General features: G+C 42.3%; 1 protein-coding gene across 1 annotated transcript in view; it reads right to left on the bottom strand.

Moving 5' to 3' along the window:
* Positions 1 to 21181, bottom strand: part of LOC146062953 (uncharacterized) — a 366150-nt gene that overhangs the window by 274225 nt on the left and 70744 nt on the right. Inside the window, exon 4 of the mRNA XM_083174963.1 lies at positions 19386 to 19439. Within this exon, the coding sequence (XP_083031089.1) occupies positions 19386 to 19439 (54 nt within the window). The remainder of the gene's footprint in view (positions 1 to 19385; positions 19440 to 21181) is intronic.

A 21181-nucleotide genomic window follows, 5' to 3' on the forward strand; every position in this document is an offset into this window, starting at 1 on the left:
AAGCCGGGGCACTGCTATCAATTACCACGCCGCCACCTACACTGTGTCCCACAATGCTGCACCAGCCTCTGCTCCTCCTCCACACTGCTGCCACTGTGTCCCCCACTGCTACACCAGCTGCAGTCCTTCCCCCTTAGGGTGGTTTCACACACTCCAGCTGACAACGGAGCCAAGAAGCCCCGCCGTGCACAGAAGTTTACGATGGTCGGGATGGCCACAGCCCGGCAGCTGTCCTTTCCAGTGGTGACATATGGCTGCAACCGGGCGGCATCAGCCGGGGTGTGTCGCCACTCAGGGCCGGCCGGCCCATTACAGAGGTTATGCAGACATGTACAGTCGCCACTACAATTCTCTGATAACTGTTTCCCACTTGCCTACACATGTCTCTTGCTGGCCGCCTGCCCATGTCTCTCGTGCTGGCTGCCTGCCCACTCGATGCCTGGTCCATCCTGTCTTCCCACTGACTGCCTGCTTGCCAGCGAATCCAGGAGCCATACAGCAGGTGGCTGTTAAGGATCTTGAAGGAAGAATATAGAACTGCATGTGGGACACTGGGCACAACAGATGCCGGGACAGTGGGAAGCAGCAGAGCCAGTGGGCATATTTCTGTCACCTCAGCTTCCCCAGTCATCCAACTTTTTCCCGTCATCCCAGCCACCCCATTCACCTGCTATATTGTTGCCACCCCAGCCTCCACAGTCACCTGCTATCTCCCTGCTACCCCTGCCTCCCCATTCGCCAACTATCTCCCGGTCACCCCAGTCTCCTGCTATCTCCCTGTCACCACTTCCTCTGTAGTCACCTGCTATCTCCCTGCCACCCCAGCCTCCCCATTTGCGCACTATCTTCCTGCCTCCCCAGTCACCCGCTATCTCCCTGTCACCCCAGTCTCCTGCTATCTCCCTGTCACCCCAGCCTCCCCAGTCACCCGCTATCTCCCTGTCACCACTTCCTCTCTAGTCACCTGCTATCTCCCTGTCACCCCAGCCTCCCCAGTTAACCACTATCTCCATGTCACCCCAGATTTTCCAATCCCCAATTATGTCCCTGTAACCTTTTGGTTACTAATGTGTGGCCATCCTTGTGAGACCACCCCCCCTAACACAAACAAATACAAAATTAATGCGTTTCTGTACTACCTGAAATCTTTATAAATTGGTAAGTGACATTCATTCTGGGATACACTCATTTAGGCTGTATTCTAGGCAGAGTGTCAGCATACGGAATAAGGCATACTGCACTAAGCAAGGTGTGCATACATTTACCTGAAGCACAACCATTTATACAAGCACAACTGATTTACAATTTCAAACTAACACATTTATAGTCGTTATGATGAGCACAAGTTAATAGTGATCAATATATGAATCTTCCCAGTAAAGTGATTATTAAAGAGTAATTATTACAACAAAGCTAATGAATTAGTAGATGACAAATAATCCGTTGCAGTAACAGAGGAGAAATGGAGTGATCTATTCATATAATGTAAATGTGATGTGATGAGCGTGAAAAGCCTGACGGCGGTATGCTGACTCTGTTTATATGAGGGAAGTAAACAAACTCCCAGATGTATAGGATGTAGGTTGACATTTACATCAATATTCCCATGAGACATGCAGAATTAATCACCATAACACCTGCATAATTAGATTGCATATCCTTTCATTGGGAAGAAAGGGTTAAAAGTAATTAAGAATGCAAATTATTAATTTTATGTGTAACTTCAGAATATTATAATGACTAGTAGTTGAAGACAAACTTCACCAGCTACAGTATATTGTCTGCAACACTTTACTATGAAGGGAAGCTATTTTGGGCATTGCATATATACAGTATTAGTACATGACATGGGTCAATAATGCCATACAGAGAAGATACACGATCACTTTCTGGCTTGTAGAAATCTGCCTTAAGGCCCATACACACTGGGCGACTTTGAGCTGAGAGCAGCTCAGTTTTGTTGTTTGAGCTGCTTTCAGCTCAAAAGCTGCCCAGTGTGTATGGGCAGTGGCGTAACTATAATTTGGGCGCCCCCCCCCCGCCGATAATAAAGCATGCCCCCCCCCCATCCCCCGCATATTTACCTGTATTCGCTGCGCTGGTCCCGGCTCCCCTCCTGGCTTCATTCTGATGTTAAACACGGACCATCACAAAATGGCCACCCCCATACAGCAGACAGTTTCATAGAACAGTTTTCTATATGGGGGTGGACATTTTATGATAGCCCGTCGAAATAGCATCAGAATGAAGCCAGGGGAGCCGGGACCACCGCAGCGAACCTAGGTAAATCTGCGGGGGATGGGGCATTATAATAGCACCACAGCCCCCCGTTGCCCGCACTTACCCAGCGCCTCCCCGCGACCACGGGGGCTGCGGTGCTGTAGTTACGCCACTGTGTATGGGGCAGTGGTGAGCACTGATGCGCACTCCCACTTCATCACCGCTGGCCGCCACTCATCTACTGGTATAACCAGCAGATGAGCAACAGGGTGGATGACTTTCCATAGAATTCTGCTATAGAAAGTCGTCCACCCCCAGGAATTTTCAGAAGGGTGAGAATCACTTAATGTGTATGCAGTGAGCGGTTTTAAGCCCAGCGATTTTCCCCATCATCATTGTCCATACACGCTGGGCAAATCAGCCAGTGTGTATGGACCTTTATCTAAAACACAACCATCAAACTGAAGAGGAAGACTATGTAGTGAAGGTAAAAGTAGAGCCTTAGGAGCAAATTGTTCTTTGTGACCCATATTATGTGTATGGCGTCACAAAGCTAATGGACATTCAGTATCACTAATTCCTACATACTGTACTGTAAATACTAGCAAACACAGAAGGTTAAATAAAAGGTGCAGACACAGTGATGGCCTATGCTGACAGAACGGGCCAGAAACAGAGGAGCAAGCATTTGCTTGTGAAGTTGCGATTTTGTACACAGTACTCGGAGGCAAGATGAATATTCCCCCCCCCCCCCCACACACACACACCACGTTATTCAAAATATATATAGTCTGTTATGAAATATATAATATATATTATATACTGTATGTATATACAGAAAGAGAGGGATAACACATATATATTTCAAAACTCAGCCACAGAAGCAGTTTTGATGGCTTTCAATTAATGGATTTAAGCTGGCAGTGGTGGAGAGGTGCCCCCTTGAGAGCAGGAGCCCGGCGGCAGATGATTCCATTGCCTCCCAGAGTTCTGCCTCTGACTAGGTGAGTAAAGGAGCAAACTGAAGTAATAACTGTACTGTTGATGCTGACTATGCAGGAGGCAAAGAAGGCAGCAAGGTCTGTAGACAGGCAAGCTAAAATTACAGGTATTTAGACAAACAAGAAGACAAAGTATGGACTAGGCAAGGCTTGAAATAGTCAGGGACTCAAACGGCAAATACAGGACAGAGTGCTTGCAGAAACTGGCAGAAAAAACACCAGCCACCTTAGCAGTGCAGGTGATTTCTGACTGACAGAAGGTATAACTTGCAGGGTGGCTGAGGCTTCAATGCAAACTAACTTACTGGCAGTTGGTGTGACTGCCCTATTCGAACTCTGGAGTGCACTGCAGCCTCACCTCTGGAGCCACTACTGGTCAGGACCATCATGCAGTGTGGGTGCCACAGAGCTCGTTATATGGCAATTGTTGGAATGAGGATCCCCTGGTGCCAGCATGACGTACAGTAGCACCCCAGTCACCGAGTAACACTGCCGGGACCCACTAGCACTGACAGCCCACAGGGATGGCTCCTAACAGTACATAGGCAATCTAAAAACTGTAAATGGACATTGTAACATCTTTAAAAAAGGGGAAGACAATTTTTGCAATATACAGTAATTATTATACAATTGCACATTAAATCTAAAAGAGGGTCAGTGTGCCTTTAATGCAGAGGTGGATTGGCACTGGGGAGGAGGAGTAAAAAGAGGGGAACCTATCAGACCTGTGATGCAGCAGGTAGCTGGAGCCCGAGAGCTGAGGATTGCTTCATTTTCCCAGTTAATGCCAATTCATTTGCAGAAGGGTCCCATAATGGTACAAGAGCCAATTAATAAGTTACACCAAGCACATGGCACAAAACAGTGCCATAAAAGCAGATGCTGAGCCCTTTGCCTTGAAGGATGCTGGCCCCTACATACAGTACAATCAGTAGGAAGCATGCAATGTAAGAGGTGCTACAATGCTGGATAATGCGGACAGTCATTGATTGACTCCATGATAGTGATACCATCATAGTGATACCATCATAGTGTGTGGTATATAATATTTCCTACTCCTAGTTTGGACCATTTCAATCTGATTAATGAGGTGCATATAATGCAAATGTCATTTTATTAGTGTGATTTCAGTGGCAAAAATCACAGGTCTCACAGGGGTAAATTTACCAAGCTAAACTGGGATTTTGCCCATAGCAACCAAATTCTATTGATTATCTTCAAGAAGGTGCTAAATAAACAAGAATTATACTCTGATCAGTTGCTATGTGCAACGTACCATGTACTTCAATTTACCCACCTGCTGGTAGAGATGAAACTACATCTCTTTATCACACGTGCACAAACACAGAAGGTAGCTTTCGAAGCTTTTGCGTCAAGCGGGATTACTAGTATGGAGTTAAGGAGTATGACAAACTAGAAGTTTATGCTTTGCAGCTGCTACATTTCGGTGTATCTGTTGATACTGTGTTGCACTTTAATGGTTTTTACTGTCATTAGCAGCTATATTTTTTAGTATTATTATATTTCTATACTTATTGTGGCGATTTTACTGCTATAGCTCAAAGGGCCAGATGTATCAAGCTTCAAAAAGCTTGATAAAGTGAAGACTGATAAACAACCAGCCAATCAGCTCCTACCTGGCATTTTTCAAATTTAGCATGTAACATGGCAAGTAGGTGCTGATTGGCTGGCTGTTTATCACTCTCCATTTTATCACTTTTTGAATCTTGATACATCTGGCCTAAGATTAGTTTTTTTTGCTTATGAGTGTCTCTGTTAATGGCTAGCAATAAGATTATTTTTAAAACCCAGCTTATTGTGCCTTTCTCTTGTCAATTTTCCTTTGCTATTTATCTCCCAATGAATTGGCATTCTTTATGTACATGATCACTGCTCCAGGCACACACTGTCTGATGCATGTCACACACGCAGTATAAACCATCACCCAGGGTCTGTGTCTCTAGACAGCATACAGCTATGCCTGGAAAGGAGTGAGACATAATCTGTCATACAGCAGTACCACCCAGTGATATGGCCAAGGAGTGATCAGAGTGCTGAAAATGGGGGGAAGGGGGGGGGGGTCTCATTATAATTGAGTAAAGGTCTTATGAGAAATACACACTTTAGTTTACATACTCAGTAGAGGATAGAAAACCAATCACACTGCGTCAATGACAGAAATTAAAATATCCTCTAATACTTTACTATGCAGCTACGTTGGTATATCTGTAACAAAACAGAAACATCACAGCACTCTGGTATTACACATGAGTTGTATAATGCAAATAACCATATAATCATTTTATATTATCTGTTATATGAATGACTATATCCAGTGTGTATGAAATCTAAAACTTGCCATGAAGCATACATGGCGAATGAGTGCACCACACATAAATGCCATCTTCTGTGTTTGGGATCTTGTTTGCACAGACATAAAGCATATATAAAACCACTAGAGGGAGCTGCTGACTGTATAATATTCATCAGTCAACTAGGTTTATTGTAGTCAGCTCAAACTGCATGGCATTCAAGTGTGTCAAGTGTGAGTAGTAAAGCAATGGCAGCGAAACAATAGAAACCCTAATTAAAAAAAGAAAGGTAATTATTCCAAAGTCAACAAAATAGTGCCTGCTTAGTATGAATGGCAGTCCAATGTAAATAGAAAACGTGTTATACACAAGGATTATGCAAATGATATAACATACATTGTTTTATGATGGTGAAATGTAAGCTGTCTTTATCATTTACTATTTAAACTGACATGAAGGAAACAACATACTGTATAGCACACTTTCTGAGAACTATCAACCTGTCAACTCATGCCTGCTCAAGATTCCAAAACGAACATAGGGAAATTGACACTGACAGAGAAGGAACATACTATGGGAAACTGATACTGGCAGGGAAGGAACATATGATGGGAAATGGACATTGGCAGGGAAGGAACATATGATGGGGAACTGATACTGACAGGGAAGGAACATACAATGGGAAACTGACACTGACAGGGAAGGAACATACAGTGGGAAACTGATACTGGCAGGGAAGGAACATACGATGGGAAACGGACATTGGCAGGGAAGGAACATATGATGGGAAACTGATACTGACCGGAAAGGAACATACAATGGGAAACTGACACTGAAAGGGAAGGAATATACATTGAGAAACTGATACTGGCAGGCAAGAAACATACAATGGGAAACTGATACTGGCAGGGAAGGAACATACAATGGGAAACTGATACTGGCAGGGAAGGAACATACAATGGGAAACTGATACTGGCAGGGAAGGAACATACAATGGGAAACTGATACTGGCAGGGAAGGAACACGGTGTGGGAAACTGATACTGGCAGGGAAGAAACATGCTAGTATGGGAAACTGATACTGGCAGGGAAGAAACATGCTAGTATGGGAAACAGACACAGGCAGGGAAGGAACATGCTAGTATGGGAAACTGATACTGGCAGGGAAGGAACATAAACATAAAACCAACCAATATCAGGATGCAATTCATAAAACCAGTATATGCATAATTTATCCACAGCAACCAGTACTACAGTGTGGTTAATATTAATTTAGGCACTAAGCATGATGATTATATCTATCATTTATATCATACAGCACATAAAATAGTAATTCCACTTAATCCCTGACCCAGTGGTGCTTACATTCTATATTGCTTATCACATGGACACATATACACACTATAGAGAAAATTTACTAAAGATGGACTTTGATGAATATAATATCAATAAAAATCAATAAAAAATGTGCAGAATCTCCATCAGAGCATGGCCTCCAATATACTCAATTTAGTTTCTGCATAGTCAGGTACTCCTACAACATTCCTATACCACACCTCTGATGAATTGTATTTGTGCACTACCAATGGCCACCTCCAATGAACAGCCAATACATTCTAGAGTCAGTGTTACTCAACCGGTTCTGTGACTGTGCGTACAGATACAGCAGGACACATGTGCTGTGTGAATCATTAGGGATTTAGAGGCATGCACAGAACCAAAAGGTTACCGGTTTACACGAACATCACCATTGCATCTTACTTAAAATAAGTCCCTTAAGGGTCGATCTTATTAGCGCCGAAGGTTGCGAGGTGTCGTTCAGGTGCCATTGAAAAGCTAAAAACGGAGCCAAATTAAGCCAATCACGCACCCTTTGCTGGGCTGAATTAGCTTCAAATTGCTCGCAGCCCTATGGAGGTGCAAGCTCTTTTAAGCAAATTTAGTCGGCCTTAAAGTACACCCGGTGCCATGATGATTTGTGAGTGCGAATCACCCGCACCTAATAGGATTGACCCCGGCCCTTCGGTTTTTTTTATTTAGAGCCAAAAAACTCACATTGTCTGACATCCTAGCAGGCTCACTGTGCTTTGATAATGGGGTTTTCAGTAATTGCTTCTTTCTAGCCACCCTCACATATAGGGCAGTTGTACGTAGTATTTTTCATACGGTTGATTGATGTACCTTCACACCAGTCACAGCCACTGAACTCTGCAGCTCCTCAGAGTGACAGATGGCCTCTATGTGGCTTCCCTCACAAGACTACTGCTTACTTTGATGCTGAGTTTTGATGGATGGCTTTGTCTAGGCAGTACCTGGGCGATATGATGCTTCCTTACCCTCACAATTCATCTATCTTATGCAGGACTATATCTTTTTTCATGTCTTAGAATGCTCCATTTCTTATTTCCCCTTCGTGCAGCAGGGGACACTGCAGGCTGGTAGACTATTGGGGATAGAGCTGGTGTACTGAGGAGGCACTTCTACATATTACAATGGCTGGCTCCTCCCCCGTCTATCCCCACCCAGACCCTAGTCTTAGAAAAAGTGCCTGAGGAGTCGGTCTCCTGGGAAGGAGCTCCCAAAGGAGCTTAGGCTTTTATTAAATTTTTATTTTATTTTTACTTTATTATTAACAGAGACCAGGCAGACCTTCCAGACAAGGGTCTGCCTGCACCGTGGGATCCCTGAAAGGACTGGTCGTCACCGTATGCAGTGCATCTCCAGCTTCCTAGCTACCGGAGACACCTCCAGGGATCCACCGCAGCCGCTTGCGGCTAGCGTTACAGGTCCATTGGCTCTATCACCCCGCACTCCAGGGACGCCAGGGAACAGGTATGGCGGGGTGGGCAGCCACCGCGGTGGTCTGCTGGAGGGAGCACTACTCGGGCGCCCGCTCCATGCAGCGCCCGGTCAGTGAAGGGTGCTGACAGTTCAAAACTGTCTACGGCCAGTTTCTGTACCTTAAATCTCTGCTGCCATTATAGCCCAAGCTGCGCAGCGGCGGAGGGGACGTGGCTTCATCCTCCTTCACCTCCTGCCTCCGCTGACGCCTGTGTGGTGACGATGGGGGGTGGGTGAGTTATCGTTCCTCCTCTCTGCTGCCGGTGCCATCTTAGGACACACGTCTGCGAGTGGCTCCGTCCTGATTGAGAACAGGCCCTGGGGTTTCCAGCTTCCTGCTCTTTACAATATCACACCCTCTGACATTACAGTACTGTGAGTTGTTGCAGGGGTTTTTTGGGCTGTGCACTAACACCAATTGGGGTTGATTTGGCTGTGGCTCCTCTCTCCCTGTGCTCACTCAGGCCCCTATTATAGCAGTCTTTGACGTGTGTTTTGTCTGTTACAAACACTATGGCAGAAAAAGCTGCAGCATCAAAGGCTGCTTTAAAGCTTTATGTCTGCAAAAATTGTAAGGACCAGTACGCACAGCATATAAAGGGGGTTTTCCTGTGTGCAAAGTGTTATAATGAGATTCAGGTCCTGGTTGGGGTTCACCAACAACCTCCTGCACCCCTAGTCCAAGCTGAGGCGGGGACCCCTTGCAGAGTGTCCTGGTGGATTTGGCTGCGGAGCTGGCAGCGTCAAGCAGGGACAGAGAGGCACTACAAGTGCAGGTTTCAAACTTGTCTGCTGCTGAACCAGCATGGGCTAATTCTCTAATCCAGTCTGTTAATGATTTGGCTCATTCAGTTACTGGGTCCTCATACACTGCTCAGCCAGGTTCAGCAAAAATGCCTATTTCCTCTGTTTTAAATATAGATTCTGATTATGAGGAAATTGAACTTGAAGAAGGGGAATTTACCTCTCCTTTGCAACATGCAGTACAGGAGGAGGAGCCTGCGGAAGGAATTTCCCAGGGGGTAGATGGTTTAATCAGGGCGGTTAAATCCACTTTGATTATCGCAGAAGAGGCTGCCCCCAAACAATTTTTATTTTTGGCAGGGTTGAAAGACAACCTTTGTTCCTGACTCTGAGGAGTTGAATATGCCTTTATTTACTGCATGGAAATCTCCTGATAGGAAGTTTAAAATTTCTAACCGTTTAAAAACACTCCACCTGTTTTCCCCTGAGTCAGGGTGTAAATGGGAGAATACCCCTCCTCCTAACGTCTTCATCTCACGTTTATCCAAACGCACCACCTTGAAGCCTCTTTAGTGTTCTACCTTGAAGTCTATTTACTGTTCGGCAGGCTTTAGCCTCTTCTTGGGTGGCTAGGGCCATGGAGAAATGGGCAGAGGAATTATCCCTTGGTCTTCAACAAAATAGGCCTCGTTCTGAATTGGTTCCCTTAGCAGAATGCCTTAAGGATGCTGCCTCTTATGTAGGGGAGGCAGTCGCTGATATTTCTGAATTGGAAGCTAGAACCTCCCCAGACGCACGGTATGGTTGCGTTTTTGGCAGGCGGAAGCTGAGATTAAAAAAGCAGTGGAGGGCCTCCCCTATACTGGGGACTTACTGTTTGGCACAGAATTAGATAAACTTATCTCCCAAGTCACGGGAGGTAAGTCCACCTTTTTGCCATCATTTGCTCCGGTGCCGAAACGACAGTTCCCAGTACCTTTCTTTCGTTCCTTTTGGGGTTCCTTCTCATACAGAGGCAGATCTTGAGGAGCTTTCGCTTCCTTCCGTGGCTGTAGAGGAAGGGGCAGTAGAGCCGCTCCCACAGCACAGCCCACAGCCAGAAAGCAGGACGCCAAGCCATCAGAAAAAGTAGTGGCATGACAGTCTTCCAGCTCACTTGGGGGATCCCAAGGTGGGCGCACTTCTACTGTCTTTTCTGGGTGAGTGGACAGACAGTTGCAAGGATTCATGGGTACTTCAAATAATTTCAAGGGGATACCACTTGCCTCCAAAGAGATACTTCACGACGGGCCTTCCATCAAACCAGGAAACCAGGAATCAAGCACAGCTTTGTGTGCGTCCATTCAAAAGCCCTTGGTGGCGGTAGTCATTGTACAGGTCCCTGTGTAACAGATTGGCCAGGGGTATTACTCCAGCCTTTCTGTTGTGCCAAAGTCAGACGGGTCAGTCAGACCCATTCTGGACTTGAAGTACCGCATCAAGTATATCGTTTACAAGTTCAAAATGGAGTCCAGGTTTAGAAACAGACGAGTTTCTTCTATCATTGGACATTAAGGATGCCTATTTACACATCCCGGTCTGGGACTCCCACCAAAGGTTCCTCCACTTTGCCATCAGGGATCAGCATTATCAATTCAGGGCCCTTCCATTTGGCCTGTCCTCGACGCCAAGAGTATTTACCAAAATTATGGCCTGCATGGTTTCGGATCTCCGCCTCCAAGGGGTAATCATCGTCCCCTATTTAGATTACTTACTGCCAAAAGCCCCTTCCAGGGAGAAGTTGTAGCAGGATGCTCTCCTAACGTGCCAATTTCTCCTGCGGATGGATCATCAATTTTCAAAAGTCTCACCTTCACCTTACGCAGAAATGCTCTCGCTTTAATACCAGAGGTACAGACTTTTATTAAGGAGTGCTGCAACTGCATCCTCTGTTTGTACCCCCTAAAGAGCCTTGTGACCTGTTGCTTGTGCTTCAGTTTCTCCAATCAGAGGTTTTTGAACCTCTACAGTTGGTGGATGAAAGGGTTTCTGAACTCAGAACTCTGTGCTGTGGAGCCCCCTTCTTGGTCTTTCATACGGACAGAGCAGAGTTACGGACGAATAAAGATTTTCTGCCGATGGTCGTTACAAAGTTTCAAGTGAACCAACCCATTGTGGTCCCAGCATTCACAGATGGATCGGTTTCCTTTGATGTAGTTCGTACCTTGAAGATGTACATATCCAGGACGGAGTCCATTCGGAAATCGGACTGCTTGTTTGTGCTTTTCGGGGCAGAAAAGAGAGGTTGGCCAGCATCCAAACAATCATTGGCGCATTGGCTCTGTCTCACTATTCGAGATCATCATCACTTTCAGAAAAAAACCTCCTTGGGGATTTCTGCACATTCCACTAGGTCTGTCAGTACCTCTTGGGTGGTTTCTAGGGGTATTTCTATCTTGCAAGTTTGTAGAGCAGCAACCTGGTTTTTACAAGTTTGACACGTTTGGTAATTACTGATAATTCTCTTTCTCCGAGGCAGCAGGGGACACTGCATGCCGTCCCAGTGTTTGTTCTCCCGCCATGTTGTTCATGTATGTATCTGTTTTTGTGTGGTCATGTATGTTGCGGTTACGCATGTGTCTAACCATTTTCTTAACCTCCTCCTTCTAAAATGCTTGCCTGTCTCTCTCCTCTCGGACACAGTTTTTCTGAGACTGGGGTCTGGGTGGGGATAGAGGGGGGAGGAGCCAGCCATTGTAAAATTTAGATGTGCTGACTCCTCAGTACACCAGCTCTATCCCCAATAGTCTACCAGACTGCAGTGTCCCCTGCTGCCTCGGAGAGAGAGAATTATCGGTAAGTACCAAATTCTTCTTTTTCACAACGTTCCTTCAGTTTCACAGAATGACCAATTATATCTATTCTGCCATAATACATAAATAAATAAATAAATAAAAATCTGAAAATCAGAATGAAAATGAATACTAAATTTCCAAAATTACCTTAGGATTTTACTGATTCAACAGAAAAATATGATCTGGAACAATAATGTTTGCACCTGCATGCTATAGTATGTCTTTTCTGCAAGGATTCAAAGCAGGGGCACAAAAAAAAGTCAGAGCCCCCTCAGGACACACAGTCTGGCAAATCAGTAGCATGGTCCTGTATTTTCAAACACTTCCACATAGAAGAGGAAGGCATGGAGACAATATAAAGTGTACCCTACCACCCTTCCCTCACCCTCGGCTCTGTACAGATGTACAGTAGGATCAGTCCAAACTGCATATGCCAATATGATGGGTCACCAGAGATAAGGTAAAGTAGTAAAAAAGGCAAATTTCCCACAGCAGCATGCCTGATAACACACATATCTGTAGCTCTGCATATTGAAGAGCAAAGAGAGGAACAGAATGACATATAAAGGGATGGGGGAGAGATTCAGTGAAGGTGGGAGGTAAGGGCAGCTACTGCACAAATGGCAGAAATTTACAGACCCTGCATCAGAGGACAGTTCAACAGGAGGGAGGATCCTTCTGGGTCTTAAAGAGCTGCCACAAAATACCTGCAGTGACTGCAGCTCCTGTGATGCAGCACTGACCACACAGACTGTATGATATATAAACATACATGTTATGCTGCATATAATATATGTGCTTCCTGGCTATCCTGGTGATTGGCAGCATCAAGTGTATAGCAGGAGCTATGAGGCACCGAGGACTTGGCTTTCTGCTTCTCTCTGCTTTTAAGCTCCCCCCAGACCCTTGTAATGATAGCCAATGAGAGTAAGAGGGCAGGCATAGAATCCTAACACATAGTTTAACTTCTTCTGCTTAGCCTACTGTACTTCCTACTGTAATTATAGCATTATTCTATTTTATCACTGCAGCTAGAAAGAGCATTTTAGTTATAAAATGCCTATTTTCAGTGTTTTTTTAGCCCTAAACTGAATGTCAACACAGAGGGTTGAATTTTCAAAAGTAGAAATCTTGGTTATCATGAAGTTTCTGCTCCTGCAGCAGAAAACTGCAAAGGAAAGTGACAAGCGGTCTTTTTATTCCACTGTGAAGAAATGGCATGCTGATTTTCATCGTGGGTATTTTGAGACTGAAGATGCATCAAGATTCACCAGTAAACGTTGATCATGGTTATGACTTGATTTTGACAGATAGGCGATTCTCCACTAACACAATAGCTGAGACACTATAGATATCCAAGGAACATGTTAGATTCATAACTCATAAGCTCTTGGATATGCAGATAATATCATCTACATGGGTTTCCAAATGTTTGAACGCCGATGAGAAACTAAAAGTTAAAGTTGGTGTTGCAGCATTTTCAGCAAGTTGGTGATGTTTTTTTGCAATGACTTGAGACTGTTGATGGAACATGGTTACGTCACTACGATTCAGAGATGAAACAACAGTCTCAGCACTTGAGTTCCCCATGGCCAAAGAAATTCAAGACTCAAGGTCTGCAGGAAAGGTTGTGGTAATGTTTTTTTGGGACTTGAAAAGGCATTTTACGATCTCCCAAAGGTCTCCAAACAATAAATGCTGAATACTGTTCTAATTTTCTGTGCAGATTATATCATGCGTTGAAGGGGAAATAAAGGTATTGGATACTGATTAAAGGCGTCCTCTTTTTGCAGGACAAGTCATCTGCTCACAAGACTGGCAAAACAATGAATGTTTCGAAGGGTTTGAGTGCATAGATCATCCACCCTGTTCACCAGATCTTACTCCATCTGACTATTTCCTGTTTCCAAACCTTTAAAAAAATCTTTGAAAGTAGGCATTTATTGAATGATTCATTAATGATATCAGCAGAGGTACAGTATTTGAGTATCAAAATATATGTATATTTTTTGAAGGTTTAAAGAAACTCCATATATAAACATTATCATTGCAATGTAATAATGTGTAATAACTAGTATGGACGGATATAGCACAACCGGTTGTTAGGCGTTCACAGCTCCGGCTACGGCATCTGCACACTGACCTTAATGAGCATTTCTGTATTACACATGCACACAGTGTATAGACCTGATAGATTGTGATTGAAATCAAGCAAAGAGGCCGTACTACATTTCGGCAGTAAAACAGAAGTATGCCTGTTTTACTCAACAGCTTTTAAATGTAGATAGTGATACTAATTCTTCATGTTCCAACAATTACATCTAGTATTTGCATATTTCTTCTCATAATTCTTTAATAAATTAATCTCATTTACAGCCGAGTGGCTCTTCTTGTTATTTCATAGTCTAAGCTTGGGCATAATCCTTTTTTCTGTTCAACTCAGTCAGTCCTTTATCTTTCAAATTAATTAGATAAAAAAAAGTTATCCTATCTTAAATACTGGCTCATTTAGCCTATGTCAACCTCTGCAGTCTGTCCTTGTTTAAAGAGCTGTGCAATATTGCCTGACGCTAATGGGCTTTATGGCGATTCAGATTTTCTCTTTTTATTTAAATCATTTTATCTATTCTATTGGAGTTATGTTAGCTACTGTATTCTCATCACCTCTCTTTACAGTGTTAGAACTTCAGTGTATGAATATGTTACCAACCTGAATTAAATGAAAAATAGTTGACACCCATTAGTAACCTTTCATTTAATTAAAAACTTTGATGTTTTTTTTTCTCATTAATGCAACATATTACGAAATCTTTTATTCCATTCCTGGTAGAAAGGGGTTGTACCATATTATTAACACAATGCAGAAAAATTGTTACTAGAAGTATATGTTTATTGCCTGAGGCTAATGGTCTTGATGGCGATTCAGATTTTCTCTTTTCATTTAAATCATTTTATATCATTTTGGCAATCTGACTAGATTGATCATGCATTCATGATCTACATCACACGGCGATAGTGACACATGTGATGTGATGTCATTTTCTAAGCAATCTAGTCAAATTAGGTCAGATTGCTCAGAGAATGACACAAAATAGCTACATGTGTAGGCCCCATTAGTCTTCAATAGACAGTTATAGAATAACACTGTCTGACTTGACTTATTAAATTGTGGTAAGATTCTGTTCCCATAGAGGTCAGAGGGGATAAAGGTAAGCAGCAGAGCATGGAGCAATCTCTGATTTCTTCAATAATAACCTAGTAATAAAAAAGCCTTTTCACTGCAAAAACAAAAACAAACTTTTCTCTATTGTGCAATGAATAAATGTACAAACTATCAATTCAAAAATAACTGTAAAAAATCTGGGTGTACACAGATTGTTAATTAAGTTTTCCAATGGTTGTGCGATCTGCGGATTTGTTAAAGTCCAAACCACTGACATACAACTAGAGAAACCACTCTTTAGAATAGGAATAAAAATTAAATAACCATCAATTTTCTCTAATACTTGAATACTGTATTAACCTCATATTTACTAAGAGGTGGTTCAAAATCTGCTGAAATACCCCACTGAAACACCCAGATAAACTACTTGCACTGGCAAGCAAGTTTGAAAGAAGAGGATCTGTGACATTTTCTAAAATAGCCTTCATTGAGTTTATTGATCTGTACAGGCTTTAAACCACTTGCCTGGCAAAAATGTATAGGATACAATTGCAGTTAGGTCATATCCCATATATCTAGCATGTCCGGCCATGTCACCCATCTGTTATGGTAGAAATCCATTATGTACAAGTACAGAAAGGATGTCCTCCTATTACTGTGGCCCCCTGGGAATGATGTTGTGTTACGTGACCAATGACTTCACTCCTAAAACTGTGCCCAAGAATGCTGTGCGATTGGCATTCTGAGTGCAAGTGTCGGAACTACCCACGCTCTGTTGCGCTATGTTATAAAGTATGGGGGTGGGGCTATTGACACTGGGGATGAGGGTGGGGGCGCTGCCACTAGGATACCTTACAATGAAGGGATGTGGCTTGAACATGCTGTGGATTTTTTTTTCCAATGGAGGGGGGGGGGGAGAGCTGTTTTGGATGGGGGATAGCAAGTAATTCTGCAATGGAGACCTAAGGACACAAACCATGGAAGGTGTACCCACTCCCCGGTAGTTTTTTTTTAAATAAAATATTGAAATATATAAAAAAATACTTGAATTTGAATAAAAAAAAACACCACAATTTCAAGGCAGTATTGGGGTGGGGGGGGAGTTAAGTGATAGGGGTTTGCAAATTGACTAGAATTGGGTTCTGTTTACAAGGTAAAACTAACCTTTATATAATGCTGTATTTTGATTTAGGTTAAGCTACTGTAATCCTGTATTCTAAATCCTAAAAAAATGGTTAGTAATTTTACCCCCGAGTGTTATTCGACCATTGATTTCCTTCCAACTCTGATCATCCTGCAGTGCCCTTTCTACTCTTTCCAAGTAAATATGTAGGGTAACAAATCATAACTTGCCATTCCACAACAAGCTTTTCACACTTGTTTAATAAAAAACAATTAAATGTTTACATTTAATTTGCACATTGAACTGCTGCCTACCTCTTATCTAGCTATGGGTGGTATGCTACAAATCAACTAACATTATAGATTTAGAATGACTATGCTTGCACTTTTACTCTCTGCAACTGCTTTTGGTATTTGATAGTGCCTGGTTCCAGAGTGTACAGTACAATATGCTTCAGAAATATGGCAGCATCTTCAATCACATCAGGAAGTGTATTGAACAGAGGAAAGAGAGACACATTGGTGCAGCAAGGGATGTTGTTAGACCAATACTGTATATTCTTTTTTGTTAGAAAACAAGAGAGCACACAGAATACATATCTCCATTTATAAATAGCTTATCTTTTAACACAAAATGAGAGAGATTGTGAATAAAGAAAGGTTTATGTGGATGCATTCTACAAAATGATGCTTTAGTAAATTTACCCCTTCATATCTAAAAACCTATATCTTGCTCTTTTTATTATATTTTTCAGTTGCAGTATGAGGTACCGGGTGCACAAAAAGTATTTTATTAACACAGTGAACATTTATTCCTCCCCAAAAACAGCTCACAGTCAGTTCAAACTTTCCTGTTTTCGCAGAGCACTATTGATGTTGTAGAAGATGATGGTTCTCCAGAGGCCTCTGTTGAGCTTCATAACAAGTGAACGAAGTGAACATGCTGACTACTTTGATATGCAGTGAAGCACAAGACCTTAAGAGATTACAGTTCGCAACCAGTCAGATGGTGTCTACTCTACCACTACATGGGAAACATTTTACACACCACTAATATACGCATAGTAGGATGGTCACCGTGGACATTGTAGGGTTTTATAGCAATGGCAAAATACCAACATGTTCAAAATGCCGACAGTCATTATGCCAACATGGTCAAAATGGCAACATTTAAAACGTCGACATGTCAGAAGTACAATATGTTTTTTGTGCCTATGTCGACATAGGTCAACATGGACACCGTAAAAGTGTACCGCTTCCCATCGCATGGCTCACTGTGCTTGGCAAACGCATGATTTAACGCTACACCCACTACGATCTTGAAGTAAGAACATGTCTGATTCAAAATAAATCTCATGTCAACTTTTTGACATGTTAACGTTCTGACTGTGCAGGCATTTTGACTATGTTAGCATAATGAATGTCAGCATTTGGAACGTGTCGGCATTTTGACTGTCTGCCAATGGTTGTTGGTATTTTGACGTCTGTAAATTGACTGCATCCCACATTCTACACCTCTTCCAGGATTATCTTATTTAAGCTTTAGGTTAAGGAACGGACTTGTCACAGTTTTAGTCTCATGAGGCAGTATAGTAACCTTGCTTTAGATTTATGCTGTTGTTTTACATAGTAATATACATTACAAATATGCAAGGAAAAACACCCCAGTTTCACATATATTCAATAGCTAATTCTGCCGTTATTTCTGGAAATAATTTAAGATACTGTATATGATTTATTTCACACGCAACCAACCTTTTTATTAGTCCCATGTGCTAAAAGTAGTCTCACTTTGTCATGTTCTGTGCTATAACTCACTGAGCAAATATGCTGCAAAGCCTCTAGGTGCTAAAGTGATCAATTCCCTGATAGTTTTATTGTTTCCTTATCGAATATATTTCCTTAATCAATGCTAAGGCACAGATTTTCTGTTTGATTTACAGTCAGTATTTTTCAGGGATCTGAGAGAACCTGGGACTTGTCTTTTACACAAGCATATAGCAGTATTGCACATTTTAAAGTATGACTTAGAATTTGTATGTTTAGCTATGATTTAGACATTTAACTGAATGTTATATTCTATTTGCAGCATAATTAGTATCTTAGTCAACAAATCCCAGAGGTTGGTAAACTTTAAAATAATTTCCAGAGATGTCTGTAACCATATTCGTTTGTCTTGTAAAAAAAATAAGTACAAATGGATCATGTTTTTCTTAGAATAGCGGCAATATTGAGTGACATTCGAAGCGTAGAGTATGCACCTAAAGCTGTGTACACACGGAGCAATATGATGGCTGGCAATATATTGCTCAGCCATCATATCGCTCAGTGTCCCGTTTTCATCAGCAACCAGAGATGGTCGCTGATGAAAATGACACAACTCCTCCGACCAGCGACCATTCAGGGGCTAAAAACGGGAGCACGCACCCGGCGACTTATCACTGGTGCACACTCCAATTGCTGGCAATATGGTCGATCAGCGACCATATTGCCAGTGATTTATGCCTTAACTGTGCCATCTCCAACAATGCTGTTCCTTTATTTAATATGAGTAGTGTGGTGAGGTTAAAGGTAATTTGTGAGAACGCTATGCTAAGTCATAGGAGCTCAGTGCCAGTTTGTTGTAAATAAATGGACTCCATCTGCATATGGGGCCTTATTCTGGTTCCCTTGCAAAGGCAAATTCCTTCTCAAATGGACAAAAACATGCGCACTGCAGGTGGGGCAAATGTAACATGTGCAGAGAGAGTTAGATGTGGGTGAGTTATTTTGTTTCTGTGCAGGGAAAATACTGGCTGCTTTATTTTTACACTGCAATATAGATCTCACTTTGCAGCCCCACCCAAATCTGATTCTCTCTGCACATGTTACATTTGCCCCACCTGCAGTGCACATGGTTTTGTCCATTTGAGAAGGAATTTGCCTTTGCGACTTACCCAGAATAAGGGCCATGGTCCACACTGCATACATTTATAACTACATTTTTAGGTAATATGCCGGATTTTTATTTGGCATTACATCAGTTATTACAGAAAACAAAATCCCAGTGGCCACATCTCTCAATGGAAATGCAATAATAAATATATCACTAAGCATTTTTAGCAGTGGCTGACGTCACAATGATCATTCACTTAAAAAATTGTACTCACAGGAAGTCCAGGTGGGCCGTCTTTGCCAGGAGGACCCGGTTTCCCTCGTCTTCCCTGTAGAATAAATTAAATGAGATTTTGTATTAATTTCTAGCCATACTTTTATAAAATATCCAACAGTAACATTTAATATTAACATTAATCAGTTATAGTAATTACCTGGATTTACAAATGCCCATGAATAAGGCAAAAGGTTTATTGCATAAAGCTTTATTGTATTATCTGTTTTCCAAACACAACTGTATTTGCCAATAAGATCAGTCCTGTATATTGGCAATGACAGAATAAACATATTTAACCATTGTCAAAACTGCATATCCAGTGACAAAATAATAATTGAATAACATTCATTTCATTTTAAAATGTTGTCTCTGATCTTACATTCAACTTCTAATCTCCCCTGATAGTTTTAAAGTGAAGTAAATACTTCTTGGCTATTAATGGGTGAATTGCTTAAACACAGTAATCTTTCACTTGCTGAGATTCACATGCACCTGGAACCAGGAGCTCAGCAGGTGCACCGGAATCTTTGATCAGAGGAGAGAGCCAGAGAGGAAACCGGGTTACTTGTCAGAGCAGTGGGTAACACTACACATATGACTGCATGTTTAGTAAGCTGTGCCTTGTTGCATCAATCAGTGTCTGGCAGACCTGAGCCCAGGAAATACTCCATTATTTTTCACATTTTCTTTCCGCTGTGTAATTAAAAGTACTATGTATGAAAACTTGCTGTTTCTAAGGAATTTTATAATAAGCTTTATTGTTGCATTGCATATTTTAATAAAAAAGGGATAATAACAGATCTCCAAATGAAATGAGATAATGTGATTGTTACACACATTATGCATAGTGAGTGGTGACTGCACATATTAATATAAGTTTATTATGTTTAATTTTACACTGGCATGCTATTATTGTAAATCTTTCCTAGGAAATAATTCTTAATAATTTAGACTGGATTTAATAAAATGGATAAATCTAGAGTTTTGATGCAACTTAGAATATCATTCTGTAGTTTAATTGTAATTTCTCAAATTCTCCTTGTGGATAGGCAGGGGTGTAACTCCGAGCCACCACAGGGCACTTGCATGTACTGCTCAGAGTTAATTCTCAGGAGACATACTAACATTTGCAATAGGGTAAGGGATGGCTCCCGCCTGGTAGCGCTATGCCTACGCTGCAGCCGCTGCTGCTGGACTGGGAGATTACACCCACCGGTGAATGCTGATTCTGCATGCTGCAGACAGCAGTTTCTCGGGAGTCTGACCCTGACACAGTGTCGGACTGGGAGGGTAAGGGCCAACCGGAGGGCGGGTCCGACGTGTGATGTCCTTACGGAACGGACGTCATGACGGAGCGGACGTCGTGACATCAGTCCATCCGTCCTGTGTGACCCGTGGGGGCTCTTCTCCCCCTGCTCTCAGTAACCGTGCTGCTGCTGCTCCTGGCCATAGTTGCAAAGTCAGCTTATAACAAGCGGATTTGGGCTTGTTTTTTTCGTGAGTAGCTTTTTTGATGTTTTTTGATTGATGCTTGTTTTTGGGCTTATAATTATTTTTAATAGCTTGTTTTGGGCTTGTTTTATTTTGGGTTTGGGGTTGTTTTTCTTTGTAATTCAGCCATTCAGCACAGTAAGTAGATGCTTATAGAAATGCTAATTATTCTTCCATTGTCTCTGTTGCTGCTGTCTGCTGGTTGTGTTTATTCACTCAGTAGGGCTAATCTGATTTTAAGAATGATGCTTGTTGTAAGATTGTTTTATCTTTACTTAAGGTGCCCATACACGGTACAATTTA

This window comes from Crinia signifera, chromosome 3, assembly GCF_055691185.1.
Source record: "Crinia signifera chromosome 3, ASM5569118v1, whole genome shotgun sequence".
NCBI lineage: Eukaryota > Metazoa > Chordata > Amphibia > Anura > Myobatrachidae > Crinia > Crinia signifera.